Genomic DNA, 20959 nt, shown 5'->3' with positions numbered 1-20959 from the left:
CAGAGGGTGATTTCGGTATCTATCAGCTTCGATACATATGAAACCGCTGTTATAGAAAAGTTAACACATGTAGTCACGTTTTGAATCAAAACCTAGTAGGTTTGCGACTTTTTGATGTTAAAAGATATTACAAGCCATAAATGCATAAAGAAAGAACAAAAGAATTTACAAAGCAGCTCTTTCTTATGGCCGCACACTAGATTTTAGACATTGAAATCTCAACTAAAAGAAAATCATTGAATCAACAAAAAAACAACAATGAGAAATCACTTTAGTATATATATCTCATATACATGAAAAAAATAATGATGCGCAATAAACTAGTTTACCGTCTCGTTCATCAAACATCAATATGCTCTAATCCTTATGATTGGTTTATGGTTGTTGGAAATTTCGTTTGCTTAATTAATCATCTTATTCTACCATATTGTAAAACAGTCATCAAAAAACATTTATGGAACGTTTATGAAACAAAATATATATATCTAAACTAATAGAACGAATTTAACAAATACATATGTATATAAGCCTTGTTCGGCTAACAACCCGAAGCGGCACAAAATAATAGTTTCAGTGTATTTGCTAGTTTCTTCTTTGGAAAAGGTGCTCTCGACGACGTCAAGGCCATAGTATTCTCCATGTGATCTGGCTCACAAAAGATACGAACTTGGTGTTCGTATTGATATCTTATTACCCCCTTGAAGTTCCTTTCGATTTTAACTGTTCTAGTCTTGTTTTTTTAAAGATCATAATAGTCTGTCCATAACATTTCATCAGAATAAGGATGAATCCATTTGGTTTTGGGCATTATCACAATCTCATTCTCACCTTTACGAGTGACACCAGCGACATAATTTAGTCGAGAAGTTATGGACAATGTAATCTTTGACCATTCTTGTTTCCACGCATATGATCTTCCGTAATCCACATCTCCGCACTGTGGAGCAGTCGTAGCAATTCTCTCCCGAACAGGGCCAGTATGTCACGTTTACTTTGCTTCTTGGAAATCATCATGACGTACACGGTTTCAGAGGTTGTGATATTTTCTCATCCTTTTCGTTTACTCAGCGTCTTCTCTTCATGGTGTATATTTTTGTTTTCTAAATATCATTGATCAAACCGTAGAAGTATTGAAGTACGTCGGTCTACGGTTTTCTGAATATCATAAGCCTTATTCCTTAACTTATTAATAAAAAAAAGTACCAAGGCTTTTAAAGTTGCTACTGATTTAGCATCTTTTCTATGAAGTATAAAAAAGTACCAAGGCTTTTAAAGTTGCTAGTAATTGATAGCTCTGTTAATTAATAATTGTCACCGACGTATTCCTTAACTTATTTTAACTATCAACATCAGGATCTGTTTTCTCAAGCGCCATGAGGTCATCTCCATTGGTAGGATGTTACCAAATATGTTAGATTAAAGGTGTATTAAATTAAATCAGAAATGTGAATTATGCTAAGAAATAGTATATCTTTAGCTAAGATGTTTTGGAAACAATTTCTTAGCACACGTGTTGCGTTTTGATTGAAAGAAGGGTTAGTGAAAGAAGGGAAAAAAATAACAATTTTACATAGAGTTGGGGCAATCCGATTTCCTTCTCAGACATTGCGATGTTTGTGGAGTTAAGTATGCTCCTGGTGATGAATCAGATGAGAAGAACCATCAAGGGTTTCACTGTACTGTTGAAAGACTTATGTTTTCATTGACTATTGTAGAGAGGGTATTTGATTCAAAGTGCTGGGCTTTTTAATTGGTCTCAGGGTTGGCTGAACGAGAAAGCCTTCACAAAGCCTTCATTCAACAAGAGCCGCATTGTTATGGTATCTGAAAATGATTCCCCTGCACACCAAGAAACAAGGTTCGTTTTTTTCCACGTTTTCACTTGCGTTGTTAGTGTTACTGGTTCTTCATATTTAGAGGATCTAAAGGGGGTATCTTTTGTAATTGCAGGTGCAAGAGGTTGTGAAAATGATGGAGGTTGAGCTAGGTGAGGATTGGATTCTTCACCAACATTGTAAGGTAAATTGACCCTGTATCCATCCACGTCTTCTTTACTGACATTTTCGATCAAGTTCCATAGCTCATAATACATGATTTCTAGTATTTTTTAATGTCGACCAAGAGCCAAGAGCCAAGAGCAACAACACCAACAAGCCGACATCAACTTGTACTCAGCACCAACAACCCGAGAGAAACTTCAACCTTGTATAGTCAGCACCAACAGCACCAAACTTCAGGTCATTCTACGTCCTCTCCCCTCTTCGACGATTTAATCGATTTCATCACGGGGGACAATATTGAACCAATCAATAACATGTGCAGAAACAAATGTTCAAGTTTCTTCGACTTCAGTTGCCACATTCAATACGTTTGCTTGAGCTGGATGGTTATGTTCGACCTTCTTCCTTTGAATGCACAATTTGAATCTTGCTTGAAGTTCAAGCTTCTTCTTCTTCCTTTGTTTAAAGCAAGTTTTTGAAAAAAGTTTAAGAACTTTGAATTAACAACTTTACCAGTGGAGATGAATTTTTTACTTATATCTTAGGAAAGTTTTTAGTTTTGAATTTGTATTTTTTCTCATAAAAATAATGTTAAACATACTTCCTTACATCTTTACCAATGGAGATGCTCTGACATAGAAAGGTTTACCGTTTACTCAACTCTGTAAAATGCATGTCGGTATGTATAAAGCGTTTCAATGTTGTGTTTAATTTAAACCTTAGGGTATACGAACTAAATTAATCATATCATGGCTCCGTAGCGTATATAGTGCCTCCACATTAATTGTGTGATGGGATGGGCAAAAAATGGTGCGCTCTTCGTGACTTATCTATCAGGCTACTCGGTCATAAACTAATGTTTTTATTCAGTATTTTCGGTCATATACTACTACTACTATAGGACCTATACCTTTGTTTTTTATATAAATTAAACCCAAACTAAACCCAATTTTTCAACAATTCAAGCAAGAAATTGCGGGTGGAATAGTAATCTTCTTACACCCTAAATTATCGCAGCAAACTCACGTGCCCTTGCTTTAACCGGACACCGACACGTAACCACCAACACAAATCCTATTTTAACAGTGTCGGTGAACCGACCCGGTCCGTTGTTCAAGTTTACTGTACTACGGTTCTACAAAAGCACTATCACATGTCATTCTGACAAAATAAAAACCTTATCCCTTGCATAAAACCTACCAAATTATTTTCTCTTTTTTTTTTTGGCATTTTAAAACCTACCAATCAAAACACGAAAACTATAAAGTGAGTACATTACATTTATAATTTTCAATTTTTTGACTATATTTTAAATTTTTCAATTTACTACTAAAAGAAAAAATCTGATAACATTTAAAGTAAAATATATCAATCGAGTGATTAAATATCACATTTATGTTTATATTGAAAAAAATATAAGTTTATTGCCTTTTATACAACAAAAAGTCCCCAATTTTTTTTATTATTGTTTATGTTTATGTATGTATCATCATCATCTCTAAGATTTTTCTAAGGTAAATGGTGTCGCCTGAGACATCATCATCATCACAACATTACTACAAAACATCATCACCGATGGCAAAATACGCCGGAACCAGAACAAAACCTGTGATATGTTTCTCCGACGTGGTTCTCTTCCTCGGCGGAGCTTTCATGTCACTAATCCTCGTCTGGTCATTCTTCTCCTTCTCTTCAATCTCCCCAAATCTCACCGTCAAAACCGATGATTCCTCCTCCTCCACCAAATGTTACCAAGGCATCGATACGAACCACGACCCGACCGATCCGGTTTACTACGACGACCCGGATCTATCTTACACAATCGACAAACCGGTTAAGAACTGGGACGAAAAACGGAGGCGGTGGTTGAATCTACACCCTTCGTTTATCCCCGGAGCTGAGAATCGTACAGTTATGGTAACGGGATCGCAATCGTCGCCGTGTAAGAACCCGATCGGAGACCATTTGCTGCTACGGTTCTTCAAGAACAAAGTCGATTACTGTCGGATCCATGGCCATGATATATTCTACAGCAACGCTCTTCTTCACCCGAAGATGAACTCGTATTGGGCGAAGCTTCCGGCGGTTAAAGCGGCGATGATTGCTCATCCCGAGGCGGAGTGGATCTGGTGGGTTGATTCTGATGCTTTGTTTACGGATATGGATTTTTCTCTGCCGTGGATACGGTATAAGGACCATAATCTCGTTGTTCATGGTTGGCCGGGAGTGATTTATAATGACCGGAGCTGGACGGCGTTAAACGCCGGCGTTTTTCTTATTAGGAATTGTCAGTGGTCTATGGAGCTCATTGACACGTGGACAGGTATGGGCCCTTTGATTTTGAAATTAATTAAAGTTATGTTTTGTTTTGTTGGTTTTGGACTCCGGACCGTCATAAACCCTAATAACTCCGGTTTGGTTTATAAAATACATTTTTTGGTTTAATTTAGTATTATGATACAATTTTTGGTTTTGTATTAAATTTCAATACAGCTTGGTTTTCAATACAGTATTTCAGTAATTTCGATTCAATTATATTGAAAACTATGAGAACATTTTGGTAATTTCGGTTTAAATTCAGTTGACTATTAACCGAACCAGTTACCCGATTTTATGTTTTGTCTTACTGGTTAGATTTACAGAGTATGAATATGATTAATGGTTGAATGGTACATTTCGGTATATTTCAATAATTTCACTTTAATTTTTAAATTATAACATTTTCTTTGGTAATTTCGGTTTAAATTCAGTCAACTTCTGGTATATTATGACAAAAATTTGGTAATTTCGTTAATTTACAGTTAAATTTAAGCTCGGTTTAGTAGTTTTTAACCGAGTTTTCTTATGTTTTTTACTATTGCTGATGGTTGGTTTTAAAGTGTAAATTGAAACTGAATTCAGTTAACAAGGTTCGATTTGGTTTGATTATATTTCTTTGCAGGTATGGGACCAGTGAGTCCGGAGTATGCAAAATGGGGACAGATCCAACGGTCAATATTTAAAGACAAGCTATTCCCAGAGTCAGATGATCAAACGGCTCTGATTTACTTATTGTACAAACACAGAGAAGTGTATTATCCCAAGATATACCTCGAAGGAGACTTTTATTTCGAAGGGTACTGGTTAGAGATCGTACCGGGTTTCGCTAACGTAACGGAACGGTACCTCGAGATGGAACGAGAAGACGCCACGTTGCGTAGACGACACGCCGAGAAAGTGAGCGAGGGATACGCTGCGTTTCGGGAGAAACGGTTTTTGAAAGGAGAAAGAGGCGGGAAAGGTAGCAAACGGAGACCGTTCGTGACGCATTTCACGGGGTGTCAGCCTTGTAGTGGTGACCATAACAAGATGTACGATGGTGACACGTGTTGGAATGGGATGATCAAAGCCATTAATTTCGCTGATAATCAAGTGATGCGTAAGTATGGTTTCGTACACTCGGATCTAGGCAAGACTTCCCCTCTTCAACCTGTACCGTTTGATTATCCTGATGAGCCTTGGTGATTTATAGGTTTTTTTTTAATATTGTGTGTTTTGCTTTTTTTTTTAGATGTGCTTTTATAATGAGTTTATTATTATAATGAAATCCATGAATTTGAAAGGTCTATAATGCGGAATCTTTTGAAATAATTTCATGATTCTTGGTTTAGGGAAAAGTTTAAAGAGCTTTTGACAGAATTGCGATAATTGTAATTTGTAGGGCATATAGCATAAAGAAAACAATAATGTCTTTTCTCTTTTCGCTAGAGTAATACATCATGGGTGACTATCTAGATTTTCGTCTTTTAATTCTATAAAATATCTATGTATTCAATGAGTACTCCGATAGCGTTGTGTTTGCCAGTGAATAGGTTTTAAAAATTTGGGGGGAAAAATATGTAGATTTGTTTGAAGTCCAGCTTCAAGAAAAAATAATGTTTATAAGACTCTTTGGTATATAGTGCTTATAAATGCTTATTCTTCTTCTTCCTACTCAAATCCCAGTTTGTCATAACAACCGTTTTACGTAAAGGTGGGCTTAAGAAAATAATACATTTTTTACGTAAATCTAAAACCAAGTGAAAACCAACTGTTTTGAAAAAACAAACAAATAAAAATCTGGATTAACGAGCAATTTTTTAAGTTGGTAACTTCATAAACTAAAAGTAAAAATAAAAATAAATCTTCATAAATTAATTCAGATTTTGAGATTTTTTTCTTTTAATGTTATTATCTCTTCCTTTCTTACTCTTTTTGGGTCGAAATTATCTCTTTTTAAATGATTTTTTTATTTCTTCCTCTATCCGTTTTTTTTTTTAACTTCGAAAAATATCTAGAAACTTGATAACGCTCACATCATCTCACATGTATTCATTCTCCTTCAATGTCTACACCTCTTCAAACCAAGTACACTCTATCTCCCATCACAAACAACATCCCAAGAAGCCACCGTCCATGGCTTCTCCGTATACGTGTCACCTGCTTGGTTACTCCCATCACCAACTCTCAGCCTACCCATGAGACGAAGCTTGTTGTTAAACAACGTCTTGTGAATCCTCCACTCTCAACCGATCCATATCTACAATCTACTTGGACTCACCGGTTATGGGTTGCAGCTGGCTGCACTACTGTGTTTGCCTCTTTTGCCAAATCCATCATTGGAGCGTTTGGTTCTCATCTCTGGCTCGAACCAGCTATAGCCGGTTTTGCCGGGTACATCATAGCAGATCTAGGCTCTGGTGTGTACCACTGGGCCACCGATAACTACGGTGACTCCTCAACGCCTCTAGTAGGAACCCATATCGAAGATTCTCAAGATCACCACAAGTGGCCTTGGACAATCACCGAACGACAATTTGCAAACAACCTATATATCCTGGCTCGAGGCACAACCTTGACAGTTCTCCCAATAGATCTTGCATTTGATGACCCTGTGGTTCATGGCTTCATAAGCACGTTTGCGTCTTGCGTATTGTTTTGTCAGCTGTTCCATGCTTGGGCTCATGGAACCAAGAGCAAGCTTCCACCTCTTGTGGTGTGGTTGCAAGACATTGGGCTGCTCGTTTCACGGACACGTCACGTGAATCATCACCGAGCGCCGTATAACAACAATTACTGCGTGGTGAGTGGGGTGTGGAACAAGGTTTTGGATGAAAGCAAAATCTTTGAGGCAATGGAGATGGTGTTGTTTCTCCAACTTGGGGTAAGACCGAGGTCATGGACCGAGCCAAACTCTGTATGGACGGAAGAAATAGAGTAACAGACTTATCCATAGAAATATGATTACAATTTTTTTTGAAAGATTTGAAAAGTGTATACTTATCATTCAATATTTATGTTTAAACTGTTTATGAGATGCATGTTATAATTTTTACATAATTTAGCCAGCAAACATTGAAAACTGGAAAGTGGTAGGCAAGTTTTATAGATAAGATATTGAGTCTCATCACTTATGGGCATACTCTCTTTACATTTTTTGGAAGCAAAAGTCTTGTTTGTTTGTTTAGTTGTGTGGACCTATCGACTCAAGATTCTTTTTTTACTTTCATATTTCTTAACATTGTTGGAAAATAAACAAAACTAAAGATATGTTATATAGCCAAAACCATGTTGATCTAAAATTGTTCTAATTGCTTTTTCACCTAACATTTATTTAGTAAACAAGAAAATAAAATAGCTAGCACACCCACGTTGACATTTCAAATCCATGAATCATCCCATCTCGTTCCTATAAACGCACATTTATTTCACTAAAAAGTCAAAAACCAAATAAGCCGCAAAAGAAGATTCATACTAAGACGTTGACATATCAATGCCGTCCACACATATATAAATACTTATGTACACACAAGCCATCAAGATAAGACAGACACTTCGCTTCAATTCATTTTTGTTGTGTATTACAAGAAACTTGTGATCGCCATGGAAGCTACTTCACAGCCATGTTTCTCTCAGAACTACCACAACACCTCGCTCCATTCGATCCGTAAGCAACCAGCAAAGCCTTGCAAAAAACCTGTGACAGGTTTGTCTCAGCGAATGCATCCTAAAGTTTACAGAGTCGAGCCTGTTAACTTCAAGGAGTTGGTTCAGAGGCTAACTGGCGCACAAGACCATGAGCCAGAGGTGAATCAAGCTGAGGCTAAGCCACTCAAGATTTCTGATGACACTATAACAACTACTAAAGACAATCCCTTCGCGTTTGATCTGTCACCTTCATCATCTCGGTTCTGGGAAGCTTTCCCTCTTCTAAGTCCTGCTAACCTTTCAAGATGGTAGCAAGAAAAAGAAAAAAAGCTTCCTTTTGATTCCAATTTCTTGCCAAATTTTTTTGGCAATTCTTAATGTAGTAACTTTTTACGATCTTATTATCTATAAATACAAAGGTTACTGTTACATTACCAAACTGACAATTTCACATAACTAATGTTTCAAAATCGACCTTTTCGAACATGAAAATTTACGCGCTCTCTACTGATCCCAGTAGTTTCTTAGCTGGGACATGTGAAGAAGAAGCTCGTCTCTGCCTAAACCAGATACACTACTAGTCAAAATCCAAGGAGGATGCACTTTAAAATTCTCTCTAATGATTTGTTGAAAAGCTTTGATGTTCTCATCAGGTCTTTTCCCTTTCGTTGCTTTCATTTTATCGCATTTCGTAAACACGAAAGTCATCGGTACCTTAAAATCATCAAAAAAACAAACAAACAGTTAAAACATCTCCTCAAAAACATCATTTCACTGAACACACACAAACAACAAACATACATTGTTGCGACCAAGCCAATTAGCACAATCAAGATCAATCTTCTGAGGAGGAACACTTGCATCGATCAGAAGAAGAACACAAACAAGAGTGTCTCTATTCAAAAAGTAACCTTTAGTAAACGCAGACCAATCCGTCTTCGCAGCATCTGATACTTTAGCAAATCTGCACAAATACAGTCTCAATATCAAAACAATTAACATTGTTTCCATAACTAGTCAAATCCACAAGGCACCAAACCAAAATTCCAAAAATTTCGGAACCGAACCAGACCGATGAACCGGAATGCCAAATCCGAGTCTCAATATCAAAACAAAGATTGAATTTTTAGAAGCAAGAGATCAAAATACATACCCATAACCAGGTAAATCAACAATGTACCAACTCTTATTCACCAAGAAGTGATTTATAAGCTGAGTCTTCCCTATTCCGTAAACCAAAAAACCGAAACATTCAGAGTTTCAAAACCACAAATTTGGATTCTTTAAAGCAAAATTGAAACACAAACCGGGTTTCTTGGAGGTAAGAGCAACTTCCTTCTTACGAACCAAACAATTGATAAGCGAAGACTTGCCAACATTAGACCGACCCAAAATCGCAATCTCAGGACGATCATCTTTAGGACAATCTCTAGCACGAGCACTACTTTTCACAAACTCAACTTCTTTGATTTGTGAATGACCCGCGAAAGGTCCGATTACGATGTTGGAGCCCGGAAGGACCATATCGTCTGTTAACTCCTCGATCTCTACACCAGGAGGTACGAACAACACGGACTTTGCGAACTTTGCCGCATCAGAAATCGAACGGTTCGTTGTTGTTGTTGGATTGTTCGATGATGATGATGATGATGAGATTCGTGGGATGGATATGAGATTCTTCGGGTTACGGAATGATTGGAGAGTGTGGAAGGAGTGAGATTTGGGTATTAATAAAGGAGTGAGATTTATTGTTAAAGATCGATATCGGAGTAGTAGCACCATTTTTTTTTTTTTTTTGGGCAGAGAAGAGAGAGAGGTTTGGGTTTAGAATGAAGAAGATAGGGTTTTTGAGTTTTGGGAAGTCTTCAAAACCCGAAAGGTTTCCTTCTGTCTCAGATGGAGGCTTTCAGTGTTTTTTTCTTACAATTACTTTTTTTTTTAATGTAATAATAAGCCCTTTGATAAAAAAAAAAAATACAAAAATAATTTATTATATCCTCAGATCTTAGAAAACTCACTACTTTTTTTTATCTCTAGTCACACAGTAATGATCTGTGCCTTTTAATTGGTGTAAATTTTGAGCATTTGTTGAAGTTGAACCTTGATTACGCCTGCAACTAAATCTAATTTAAAGGCTTAATAAAAGTGGTTGTTAAAGAGTTGTTGGAGTCTAAACATTGTTGGTTTCGTGTAAATGATTCTAGTATCTAGAGATAAGGTCTAGTAGTTAAGTTAAGTGTGTAGTAGAAGTGAGATATACTTTTAGGAGAGTGTATTAAACTTGACATTTTAGGTGATTTCTGTAAAATTTACTAATCCTACGTTATTTAACCATCGATTTAAAAAATGTGTAAGATAAAGTATTGTCTGTTAGAAAAAAAAACAAAGTGAAAAACTAGAGAGAACGAGAGAACAAGGTTCTCTTTGTGCTTGTGTTAAAGAGAGTGAGTAAAAATAACAAGCCAACATGTTGTTTTAGCAGTCTCGTACGATTCTTGATTAATCAACCAGCCAACATGTTCTCTCGATTAAAAAAAAAAAAAAAATCCACAAATCCACTTACAATTTTGAATTTATATATGAATATATTATATACTCGAATTTCATGGGTTTTAAAAATATTCGACGGCACTATTAACAAATCACTCAGATTTATTTCTTTATTGTCAACCCCAACTTCTAAAACATATACCATTCTAGTTTTATCATATGGAATACATATTATAATCACAACGATAACTATCTTGATTATCTATGTGATAATGACTAATTAAGGATGGCATAAATCATATAACCAAGAGCCAGTGTTTGTTAGAAATAAATTAGCGAAAATCAAAGATTCTTCTTCGTCTTCTGAGTATAGATGTAATCAGTATGAGCGACCAAAGACCTCCTCATCAAGCAATCTTCGTCGTTGGCACCACAGTTCTCTTCTGCCATTTCATCTAGTTTTCCTTCCATCTTTTTTTCCTGCCATATAAATCATACATTACATTAAAATTATTAGAATAACATGTACATGTACATTTTTATCAACGTGTATTTGAATCCACTAATTAATTGCGCATGCTAAAAATGGCTATAGTATATGCATGTATATATGTTTGCCCTTTGTGTTTTTGTATAGATATATGTATGGAAACAGGTTCATGGCATGTGGATCAGACTAACCATGTTACATGGATCCGCGGCAGCAGTTGTGATAGTGACGGTGAAGGTCGGGTCGGGACGGGCAGTGCATATTAGCGTGGAGCAAAGGAGGAGAGCTATCGTGAGCAAGGCGGAGACGTTTGCCATTTTTTCGATATCTTCTTGGAGGGGGGAGAGATGCTTAAAAGAGAGGAGTTGACGATTTTGGTTTCTTTGAATTCTCAAATTTATAGCAAAATTTCAAATCTATTTTTGTTCTGTTCATTTATTTATTATATATAAGCTAAAATGGGGGGATCTTATCACACGTTGATAACCTCAAATCATCTTCTCTTTTTAGGAGAGTCTAATTTTGGTGGACTTGTTTGACCGATGGAAAATGGAAGTGGAAATTATATTAAATATTTTCACACTTGTGCATAGTGTTATTAGTGGATTTGGACCAAACCGATAAGGAAACAAAAAATAATAGTTTAGTCGCGGCGTGTATGAAACGTGGGATGATAACTTGATAAGTGATCATGCTCCATTTTGTAAAAGCATGTAGTTTTATTCAAAAGTTTTATGGCGTCACCTACCTACACAAGCAAAATATCATTTGACCACATGATTTAAACTAATATATTACACACACTATAGGTTCCACACGGATGCAATGGATCTAACCGGGACATATGGTGTAGTCGACATTGAATAACTGTAGTTGATACAATTGTCAATATGTTAAAACTTATAAGTACGAATGGTGACAAAGAACGGATAGCACAAATTTAACAAAAGGATTACACAAATCCGTTGCAATAAATTAGTGCAAATCAAACATATATAATCTATGAACAAATTAATATAAGTAAATTAATATAAGTATAATCAAAATATAATAATCATTTAATTGTGAGTAAATTATAATAACATTTTGAATAAAGTAAAAAAAAATTATCGATAAAATTAGAGCGAACAATTTTTAAAAGTTTTTTAATTACATAAAACACACTTTAACACATCAAATATCATGCTTATTGAAAATTATGTGTGAATGACTATTTATCTTTGTAAAATCAGTGAAAAAATTATTGAAAAAGTCAGGGAATACCTTGGATAGTCAAATGCCTAAATAAAACTACGGACAAAACAAATGTTAATTTGTGAACGATGCGAACAATCTTACGCACTAGCAAACACGTCCCTACCCGAGTGGTGTGACATGGTGTTGATATCATCCGGTTGGAGCGCACCAAATTTATAAGCGTGTATGGGCGAGTACAAGTCGGTGTGTGACTTACATATATAATATATTTAACCAAGCCGTGTCAAAAACAAATCGTCAAAAAAAATAAAAATTGCAATTATAATTACTCCCTCTATTTCACAAAAGTATCATTCTAGAGTTTTATATTTGTTTCAAAAAAAGTATCATTTTTTTTTCCAATGCATTTTTTACACTAAATTTTTTAATTGTATCCTTAATATAAAGCTAATTAAATTATTAATCGCTTATTAAATACGAAAATATATGTATATTTAATATATATAATTTTTAATTTGTATGAAATATATGAGAATGATAATTTTGTGAAACAAAAAAAGTATAAAAACCGTTATCACAAAAAAAATGATGCATTATAATTAATTTATTATGTGTGAAAAACTTAACTTCGATTAATTAGGAGTGGTTGCCCAAAAAAAAAATATATATATATATATATATATATATATATTAATTAGGAGCAATGTATCAAACACAGATCCAAATCGATGTTGATGTTATATGTATAGTTCGAGACTTGTTTAGCTTTGGTATACTTCAAATGTAAATCACCTTATTTTCAAGACTGGTTTAGCCTTTGGTACACTTCAATGTAATACTCCTCTACTTATGTACTTCCCAATGTTCTCTAGGTTATTATAGCCATGTACTCTTTGCTTCCTTCAAATTAATGCACCAAACTTATTTTAAAAAAAAATTGGAACAGATTTTTAAGATATACTCAAAAGTTTACTTTCTTTGGAGTATATGATTTTTGCTGGATTCAACTCAACTTCTCCTTTGATCGGGATCTATATTTAACTCATCTATTTCATCGATATATGTGTTTATGAAACGATAATTTGATCACAATTCATGATGACTTATGGAATGATAAATTATGACAGTTCAAGTTAGAATATGACAGCATGTCTGTACGAGAAATCCAGAAATTAGAGGAAAGAAGGGGTGGTCGAGTTCCAGCCTTCCAGGTTATGTTTGCAAACAATCCTTAGTCCAATATAATGTTTGGTAGCACTTAAAAAGATGCTTCAACTTATAGAAGTGATCCTTCGCTTAAGGAGTTGAAGGACCCTAGAAAAGCTGATGATAAGGTTAGGCAGACTAGATCTCAACCATAGAGTTTTGTAAATGATGAACCTTGTGTAAGTGTAACCGAATGCGAGTGTTACTTTGTCATTTATTTTGAATAAGTATTTATCTTTCAAATGGTGATCAATATCATAAAATACTTTATCTGAGTCGAGAGGTAAATAGTAGTATCTATTTGAAGTATTTGTGTGGTTGATGCATGTAGCAATTTATGTAAGAACATAAAATACAGACTCACCTGACCTACTTATATTCAATAATAGCAGCAATATATATTACTGATATTTTGTTCTCTTTTGTAATAAAAAGAGAATTGTGATTACTGAAAAAAAAAGTTAATGTGGGAAGCATTTGAATGATACAACTTTATGGCCATTAAAGGTTGATTTAACATGCTACCAAACCATATAATAAAAGTTTTCTCTATATATTTTAATTTTTGCTTTACTTTTGAAGATTTGCATGTGGCCGTTGCTATAGTTTTTCTCTTCTTTATCTTCTTTCTAATTTCCAGTAAACTAACTAACCGAAAATATTAGTGTACAAATCTTAATTAAATCATGAATTTGTTGTTGGACGTATTAGTTGTTTAGTAAGATGCTCTTTCGTTCTTCAATTTTCTTTTGGTTAAACATAAAATCATCTTTCTTTAAATTCCAATTAAATTTTGTCCTCATACCATTATTGTTCTTGGATTCCATTTAGAGTCATTGTCAGTATGGAAAAATCACTTTGATTATAGAAAATTACTTATTGAGAAAACATTTAGTTGGTAGTTACACCAGTACCAAGTACCAACTAATACTGTATATGTTTTTCCAAAGTGATCAGAAAACATCATTTTTTTAAGTATAAAATTATATAAACAACTGACTCAAACATTTTGGGGAATAGAAAATTAAAACTTTTCTGATACAAAAAAATAGAAAATAAAAAGCTGGATTTAGTAAAACTTGGAGAATATTATTACTATGTTGAATAAGAATTTTTTTTTATTGATTGAAATGCTTGTTTATTTTTCTCCTATCAACCACCACTAACTTCACATATAATTATACTATAGAAAACCATTTTCTTTAATTTTGAGCCTCAAAGTATATATACAATTTATTTCACTTTTTTTCTGTTCTAAATCTAGATTTGAATGCATGGCGACAAATTAGATGAATGGACAATGCATGTGTTAAATATGGACTGTTTCTTCATCACTAAGCTATATACAAAAATTTGGTTTAGCAGTTTTAATCTTACTTTATTTTCAGAAAGTGACCTTAACCGAGAGCCTATTGGTGTCCCACAAATATTTTTCTACTTTTATAAAAAGTCGTTTGAAAAGTACTAACCCCACATAGTGCCACATGACTCAAAAGTCGTTAATATGTATAAAATACGGTCATACATCATATTTTTTTCAGTGTTTAAAAAAGCAGTTTAGGCGGCTTCCAAAGCACTGTCTAGATGCCAGACGCTCAAAAAACGCTTAAATGACCGCCTAAATCACTTAAAATTACATAAATTTTATTTTAATATTAATATTTGATTTTTGAATATATATATTTAAATTATAAAGTTTTATATCTGTATACTTAATTATAAATTTTTATATGTTGTTAATTTAACTTAAATAAATATATTTTTCTTACTTTTGTTCATAATTTATATTTTTTTATATTTTTAACATATATTTTTATATAATTTTATATATATAATATTTTATGTTGTAAAGACCTAAACCGTCTAAAAACCATATAAATCCCGACTAAGCGTTCTAAGCACTAAACTCACCGTCCAGATACCGCTTAACGCTTTTTTCAACACTCTGATTTTTTTAATGACCAAAATATCCTTATGAATTTTCTTTAAATTCCAGCCTCCTTCAATTCAATTCTTCCCTTTTCTCCTTCTCTTCTCTCTCGTCTCTCTAATTTAAAACAATTTACGAAACCGGTCATTATGATGTCTACTCTACCGGCTTTTTCCTTTACTGAACCGGGCTTCGTTAACCAAATATCTGATTTACAGACCGGATTCACTCCTTGGGAATTGGACTGCTTTACCGATCTCTTCTTGTCTACTATCAATCACGAACCGGCGGTACTGAGTCCATGTACTGGTGAATCCGACACCGTCAAGATTAACACCGGTTTTAACGGTTTCGACGAATCTTGTATCGGTTCCATCAAAACGAACTCCGGTTCTGATGATTCCGACATTTTCCACGGCGTACCGAGTCCTCAATCCGATGAATTGAACTCTGACAACACGAGAACCCGGATTAACGCCACGGGCCATAACCGGATGAAATTGAACCGTCCGGTTTTGCAGGTCACTGAAGACCGTAAACGGAAGCGTATGGAATCAAACCGTGAATCAGCGAAGCGGTCGAGGATGCGTAAACAGAGACACATTGAGAATTTAAAAGACGAAGCAAACCGGCTCGGTTTAGAAAACAGGGAGCTCGGGAACCGGCTCCGGATCGTTTTGTACAACATCGGACTGATAAGTACGGACAACGATCGGCTTATGTCGGAACAAGAGATTCTAAGGAGAAGATTCTTGGAGATGAGGCAGATATTGATTCTCAGACAGCTTCAGCAGAATCCATCATTGATCATCAATCATCATCAAATGATTTAAAACCAAAAGAAAATAAAAATTTAGAAAGAAAAAAAAAAGTTCAGATCAAAACGAAGTAATTTTTTTTTTATATCTGTCTCTCTTTTGATCTCTGATCCCTCTTATGTGTAAATGAGAATGTCAATGTGTGTTACTTAGATGATGGACTTAGTTTTGCCGTTGTTTCGCATTTGGGCCTCTTTGATCACAATTATCAAAGCCCATTAATTGGGCGATAAAAATATGTATATAACAGCCTAACCAATCCAATTGAATCTTGAAAAACTTCTCTCACTAGTCACTAACTCACTACTAGTCTACTCCATCCAATTGGTGACCTTTTTTCCCTCTTTATATATGAAAGCTTCTGTATCAGTTGGTATATCAAGCTTTGAAGATTGGAGTTGAACCCTCTAAATCACGCAGAGTCTTTAAAACACTTGAATCTTCTTATTCCTCAAGTATTCAAGTTCTCCACAAGCTCAATTAAACCTCTCTCAAGCTTTCTTTGTCAAGTTCAAGTACTTCAAGTTGAATCATATGCTACGTTATACGGAATAAACTAAAATATACTCAAATATATAACGCGATTTTCAAATTAAATAATTTACCAACGCAATAAACAATACATTATTTGTTAATATACATGGCATGCAAAACTATCAGTCTATCACCATTTTGGAAAATGATTTTTATCTTACTGTAAATTTAGTTTATAAAAAATATTATGATACAAACTAGAGTAATTTAAAGTTTAGTTTTAGTTTGTAGTATTTTTGAAAAATAAAACTAATAATAACATTCTTTGAAAATTATTTATGTTATCTTACTCTAAATTTAGTTTATAAAAAATATTATGATACCCTAAAAACTAAAAACTAAACCCTAAAAATCCTAAAAACTAAAAAGTAAACGAAAATAAAAGAAATCTAACATTTTTTTTTTGGTAGAAAAAAAGAAATTTAACTTTGAAATTATAAACTCTTATTTTTTTTTTAAATTATAGTATTTGGATAGTATTTTTTTTAAGATTTAAAGTAATATTAAAAATAAAAAGAACTTAGTTTACTAGTTAATGTAAGCAAAAAGATTATTCACTCCAAACTATCTAATACTAAAACTGTACTCGTAAGGCATCTATTGAGATATTTCATTCGGTAAGAATTGTCGTGTCTGCTGCAAGTGGAAGTGTCTGGATCGTCCCACACATGCCACGTCTTTAGAATAAAATCTCCAAAAAATATACAAAGAATCCAAATTAAAATCATATGGACCATCAATAAATTTGAGAGGTTGGTCCTCCTCCACTCTTTTTATAATTTTTAGAAAAACAGAAAACAGGAATAAGTTTGGGTAGGGTTAGTGAGAGAAGTGCAAAAAGTAGTTAAGGGACCCCAAAAGCGGAGAAACAGAACCAAAAGAAAAACTAAAGTTGGAGACAGTTGTTTTGGAGAAGTGTTCTATGTCCAATCCACAAACAATGTTGCCTCTTGTCTGCAACTAGGAAACCTCTTCATACTGATCACAATTTTTAGACATTGTAAAACTATAGGTTTTCTAATTATTACTGTTTTAATAATACATTAATATATTAGATGGCTGTTTTTTTTTTTAAGAACATAGATCATTGTGAACAAAGATGAACCAGTGGCTTGAGAAAATAAATCCATGGATTCAGAAATGAGAAAGATGGAGAAGAAACGGGTCTTTAAGGAAAAACAAAGAACAAAGATTATGAAGAAAAAAAACAAAGCCCTATCTCTCTTCTCATCTTTCCTTAGTTTCTTCTGACTTTATATATAGAAAGAAAACAACAACAACAACACAATGCAGTGCACCAAGTAAGAAAAAAAAAACAGAAACAGAGGAAAAACAGAGTGTTTTGTTTTCGCCATTGTCCTTTGGGCTTTTTTTCTTTGCGGTTTCACAGAGGAGCAGTAGCAGAAGTGTTCATTAGTGTGGTCGGGCCAAGCGGATCCTTTCCATCGCCATTCTTGTTATTATTATCGCCAATGACAGTACTGCTTCCCGAGCTGCTGTTAGAAAGAGAACCAAACGTCGATTTTTGCAAGACACCCGTTGGAGAAGAACCAAACTTGGGACTATTCGTCGTGCTGTTTAGTACCTCACCAAGAGGACCTCCCATGGAGTTATTGTTACCCCAGGAGATCGGTATCCAGTTATTCGCCTTCTTCCCAGGCTCAAGAAACTCGGTGTTAACGCCTAATCCAAGGTCAAACTCACGCGATAACCTTAAAGGCGAGAGTGGTAGTTTATCTTGAACAGGGGAAGATGGAGCCATGGGGATTGACATTGAGAGCTGAGTCCAATCTGATTTCAGCTCTTCAGGCCAAGAATCATCATTGTTGTGATTGCCCGAATGCTTCGCTTGGTTGCTGAAGTCAAGATACGATCCAAAGCCTTTTGAGGAGTTCCCATAGGAGGCTTGCTTGTGCGAAGGGTTTAGTAACGAGTCAGAGGAGATAAGTCCGAATTCAAAAGGATTATTATTGGTTTGTTTCGGATGAGGATCCTTCGGCTGTAAGTTCATCGCGGTAGGAAAAACTGAAGCCGCACGAGAATTTTGAACCCTGTAATGCAACACAAGTAACCCCCATTAAGATTTATTTTAACAATTGTATTGTTAATTTTGCGCATCATTGAATCATCAAGAAAAGGAGAGGAAACAGTTTCATAAAAGCAAAAAAATCCAAATATATAGAATCCTAAGCCTCAATTAATAAGGAGGGGTCACAATCATAAAAGATGTAGTAATAATGAATTGGTGGGTCTACTTCTTCTTACTCATAGGGCAAAGAAAAGAGAAAAAAAAAAGAAGTTAATAAAAGGTATGAACATTAAAACTTAGGAATATGCAGATATGTTATATCAAAAAGGCAAAATTAAAAAAAAAAGAGATTTCAAATGTTTTCACCTGGTAGCCAAAGAATCTGTAGATTGATTATTATTGGCATGATGATGAGTTATAACAGCAGCGGCAAGGCTATTGTTGTTGTTATCTAATCCACGCATAGCAACAGCCGAAGTCCCCGCTGCTTTGGACACTCCAGCAGCGGTAGAAGCAGCGGCAGAAGCGGCGGCAGCATTAGTATTGTGGCCATTTTGGCCTTCCACAGGCTTTCTTGAACGATGGCGGCCTCTGTTAATATGTCGTTCACAGTACTTTTGATCGGGAACAGCATCCCTCGAGCACCGCCATTTCTTTCCATCTGTCCGGCGACATCTCCCTGGCTCGGGATCCATGTTACCACCGGAAAAGCCCAGATGAAAAGAGCCCCATCCAACTACATATAAACACACACAAAAACAAAAGAATCTCTCAAGATCTCATAAAAGCACCCAATGGGCAGGCAACAAACAACATTCCACTTAAAAAAAAGATAGCATAAAGTGGATTCTTGGCTAATGTATTGGAGAGAAAAAAAAGGAATCGAAACTATTGATCAAGAACCTCCAATCTTTAAAAATTGAAGATAAAGGAAGAGAGCTTACAAGAATTAGGAGGCAAAGATCCATAAGGGAAAAAAGATTTCTTGAGAGAAAGGAGTAAACTAGATGGCACAGGGACATTGGCTGTGATATACTTATAGATCAACGCCTGTTGCTCTAGCTCAGCCCATTGAGTCAGTGAAAAAGGACCTTTTACTCCTGTCAACAAGTTTCCATGCATGCTGCTTGTGTTCATCATCCCTCCTAAACCATATCCTGTCACCCACCACATCAACCCATTTCACTAAATCAAACTCTTAAAACAGAAAAAAAAAAAAAAAACATATGATGATATTTAAATTTTGACATAAACTCATTTATTTAAATCTAACTCTAAGCAAAACCCATTATCTGAGTTTCAAGAAAGTAAATATCTTTTAGATGAAAAGAAAGAATCAAAAAAAAAAGAAAAAGAAAAAAAACAGAGTATGTTATTACTATTCAGACCTGAGTTTCTACAGTACTGAAGATAAGGTGAGACATCTGGTTTGTCCGAAGCAGAAGAGAAGCTAAGCATATGTTCTTGTCCCCTACGAGGATCAATAGTGGTAGATCTCAGTAAAGGGATGCCCTGATGAAACGACAGCGTTTTAGCTGCGGCAGAGGTTGAAGAAGAGAAGCCATCAGTTGATGTTCTTGAGAGCTTTGAACTTCTCCAGCAATCTTCACCATCGAAACCGGATCTTTCTTGCTTGTTGTTGTTGATGAAACCAGATCCGAGTTCGGTTTGGCCCGGAGAAGACCCTGTTTCATGACTCGAAACACGAACTCCAAGATCCATAAAAATGGATTCAGAAGGAGACAAAAAAAAAAAAAAGAGTGCTAAATAATCACTTCAGAGATTTTTCCCATGGGATGAAATCGCTTGAGCTCAGAGTGAGAGAGAGAGAGAGAGAGAGGGAGAAGAACGAGGAGAAGTTTTTTTATTTTCTTTCTACTGTAGATATTTTTTTGATTTTTTTTGCTTTTATAGAATAAAAGATATTTATTTATTAAAACAAAATAATAATAATAATAAGTAATAATTGGGGGAGTGAGAGATTATCATATAAGCTTTGGGTGGAGACAAAGAATGGTACCGAAAAACACAATCAAGATCTCGGACATGTTACTACATAGTATATTTTTTTTACTACATATAATCAGTGATACAAAGCGATTAAAAATAAAGTTATAACAAGTAAACAACAGTAATTAATAGTGTAATACCAAAATAGTTAAAAACTATATGAAAATGTTAAAAAAAATTGTAATTAGAAAAATAGTTTGCTTGTTATTTGATTTAAGAAAAAAAATTAGGAAAAATCATTCATGTTTGTTTACGATAATTGATTAAGAAAAAAAGAGGAAAAATCAGATGTCTAATTGAAAAATTAAA

General features: G+C 34.7%; 7 protein-coding genes across 8 annotated transcripts; 4 read left to right on the top strand and 3 right to left on the bottom strand.

Moving 5' to 3' along the window:
* The first annotated feature begins 3201 nt into the window (after positions 1-3201).
* LOC104751929 (putative glycosyltransferase 7) lies at positions 3202-5607 on the top strand. Its single transcript, XM_010473986.3, has 2 exons — positions 3202-4323; positions 4942-5607. Exons 1-2 carry the CDS (start codon positions 3519-3521, stop codon positions 5502-5504), a joined length of 1368 nt encoding a protein of 455 aa, XP_010472288.1. The 5' UTR covers positions 3202-3518; the 3' UTR covers positions 5505-5607.
* Positions 5608-5786: 179 nt separating this feature from the next.
* On the top strand, positions 5787-7380 carry LOC104751928 (fatty acid desaturase 4-like 2, chloroplastic). Its single transcript, XM_010473985.3, has one exon. It carries the CDS (start codon positions 6364-6366, stop codon positions 7237-7239), a length of 876 nt encoding a protein of 291 aa, XP_010472287.2. The 5' UTR covers positions 5787-6363; the 3' UTR covers positions 7240-7380.
* Positions 7381-7841: 461 nt separating this feature from the next.
* LOC104751927 (GTP-binding protein At2g22870) lies at positions 7842-10049 on the bottom strand. Of its 2 annotated transcripts, none has more exons than XM_010473984.3 (4): positions 9254-10049; positions 9100-9169; positions 8748-8910; positions 7842-8660 (listed from the first exon to the last, which is right to left on the bottom strand). In XM_010473984.3, the coding sequence occupies exons 1-4, from the start codon at positions 9726-9728 to the stop codon at positions 8451-8453; spliced, it is 918 nt and encodes a 305-aa protein (XP_010472286.1). In that variant the 5' UTR covers positions 9729-10049; the 3' UTR covers positions 7842-8450. The 2 variants fall into 2 exon arrangements, with proteins under 2 accessions (XP_010472286.1, XP_087349043.1); XM_087492917.1 differs by having other exon boundaries at positions 8325-8660; positions 8858-8910; positions 9254-9802.
* Positions 7902-8385, top strand: LOC104751926 (VQ motif-containing protein 29). Its single transcript, XM_010473983.3, has one exon. It carries the CDS (start codon positions 7902-7904, stop codon positions 8256-8258), a length of 357 nt encoding a protein of 118 aa, XP_010472285.1. The 3' UTR covers positions 8259-8385.
* A 531-nt stretch (positions 10050-10580) lies between the features above and the next one.
* On the bottom strand, positions 10581-11467 carry LOC104751925 (phytosulfokines 2). The gene is made up of 2 exons (XM_010473982.2): positions 11118-11467; positions 10581-10916 (listed from the first exon to the last, which is right to left on the bottom strand). Exons 1-2 carry the CDS (start codon positions 11241-11243, stop codon positions 10779-10781), a joined length of 264 nt encoding a protein of 87 aa, XP_010472284.1. The 5' UTR covers positions 11244-11467; the 3' UTR covers positions 10581-10778.
* Positions 11468-15094: 3627 nt separating this feature from the next.
* On the top strand, positions 15095-16261 carry LOC104751924 (uncharacterized). The gene has a single exon (XM_010473980.3). It carries the CDS (start codon positions 15409-15411, stop codon positions 16090-16092), a length of 684 nt encoding a protein of 227 aa, XP_010472282.1. The 5' UTR covers positions 15095-15408; the 3' UTR covers positions 16093-16261.
* Positions 16262-17723: 1462 nt separating this feature from the next.
* Positions 17724-20538, bottom strand: LOC104751923 (growth-regulating factor 1). The gene is made up of 4 exons (XM_010473979.3): positions 20029-20538; positions 19585-19797; positions 19007-19376; positions 17724-18662 (listed from the first exon to the last, which is right to left on the bottom strand). Exons 1-4 carry the CDS (start codon positions 20360-20362, stop codon positions 17996-17998), a joined length of 1584 nt encoding a protein of 527 aa, XP_010472281.1. The 5' UTR covers positions 20363-20538; the 3' UTR covers positions 17724-17995.
* Between the last annotated feature and the right edge of the window lie 421 nt (positions 20539-20959).

The sequence above is a fragment of the Camelina sativa genome, chromosome 16, assembly GCF_030686135.1.
Source record: "Camelina sativa cultivar CO46 ecotype springtype chromosome 16, ASM3068613v1".
In the NCBI taxonomy this organism is placed as follows: domain Eukaryota; kingdom Viridiplantae; phylum Streptophyta; class Magnoliopsida; order Brassicales; family Brassicaceae; genus Camelina; species Camelina sativa.
This window is presented reverse-complemented; position numbering and strand designations above follow the sequence as displayed.

Excerpts from the sequence above, each read along its gene's own strand:
- LOC104751929 (XM_010473986.3), top strand. The coding sequence starts at position 3,519 with ATGGTGTCGCCTGAGACATCATCATCATCACAACATTACTACAAAACA. Across the intron at positions 4,324-4,941 it reads GCTCATTGACACGTGGACAG|GTATGGGACCAGTGAGTCCG; the intron begins GTATGGGCCCTT and ends ATTTCTTTGCAG.
- LOC104751923 (XM_010473979.3), bottom strand. The coding sequence starts at position 20,362 with ATGGATCTTGGAGTTCGTGTTTCGAGTCATGAAACAGGGTCTTCTCCG. Across the intron at positions 19,798-20,028 it reads TCAGTACTGTAGAAACTCAG|GATATGGTTTAGGAGGGATG; the intron begins GTCTGAATAGTA and ends GGTGGGTGACAG. Across the intron at positions 18,663-19,006 it reads ACAGATTCTTTGGCTACCAG|GGTTCAAAATTCTCGTGCGG; the intron begins GTGAAAACATTT and ends GTTGCATTACAG.
- LOC104751924 (XM_010473980.3), top strand. The coding sequence starts at position 15,409 with ATGATGTCTACTCTACCGGCTTTTTCCTTTACTGAACCGGGCTTCGTT.
- LOC104751928 (XM_010473985.3), top strand. The coding sequence starts at position 6,364 with ATGTCTACACCTCTTCAAACCAAGTACACTCTATCTCCCATCACAAAC.
- LOC104751926 (XM_010473983.3), top strand. The coding sequence starts at position 7,902 with ATGGAAGCTACTTCACAGCCATGTTTCTCTCAGAACTACCACAACACC.
- LOC104751925 (XM_010473982.2), bottom strand. The coding sequence starts at position 11,243 with ATGGCAAACGTCTCCGCCTTGCTCACGATAGCTCTCCTCCTTTGCTCC. Across the intron at positions 10,917-11,117 it reads CCGCGGATCCATGTAACATG|GAAAAAAAGATGGAAGGAAA; the intron begins GTTAGTCTGATC and ends TTTATATGGCAG.
- LOC104751927 (XM_010473984.3), bottom strand. The coding sequence starts at position 9,728 with ATGGTGCTACTACTCCGATATCGATCTTTAACAATAAATCTCACTCCT. Across the intron at positions 9,170-9,253 it reads TCTTACCTCCAAGAAACCCG|GGAAGACTCAGCTTATAAAT; the intron begins GTTTGTGTTTCA and ends TTTACGGAATAG. Across the intron at positions 8,911-9,099 it reads GTTGATTTACCTGGTTATGG|ATTTGCTAAAGTATCAGATG; the intron begins GTATGTATTTTG and ends GTATTTGTGCAG.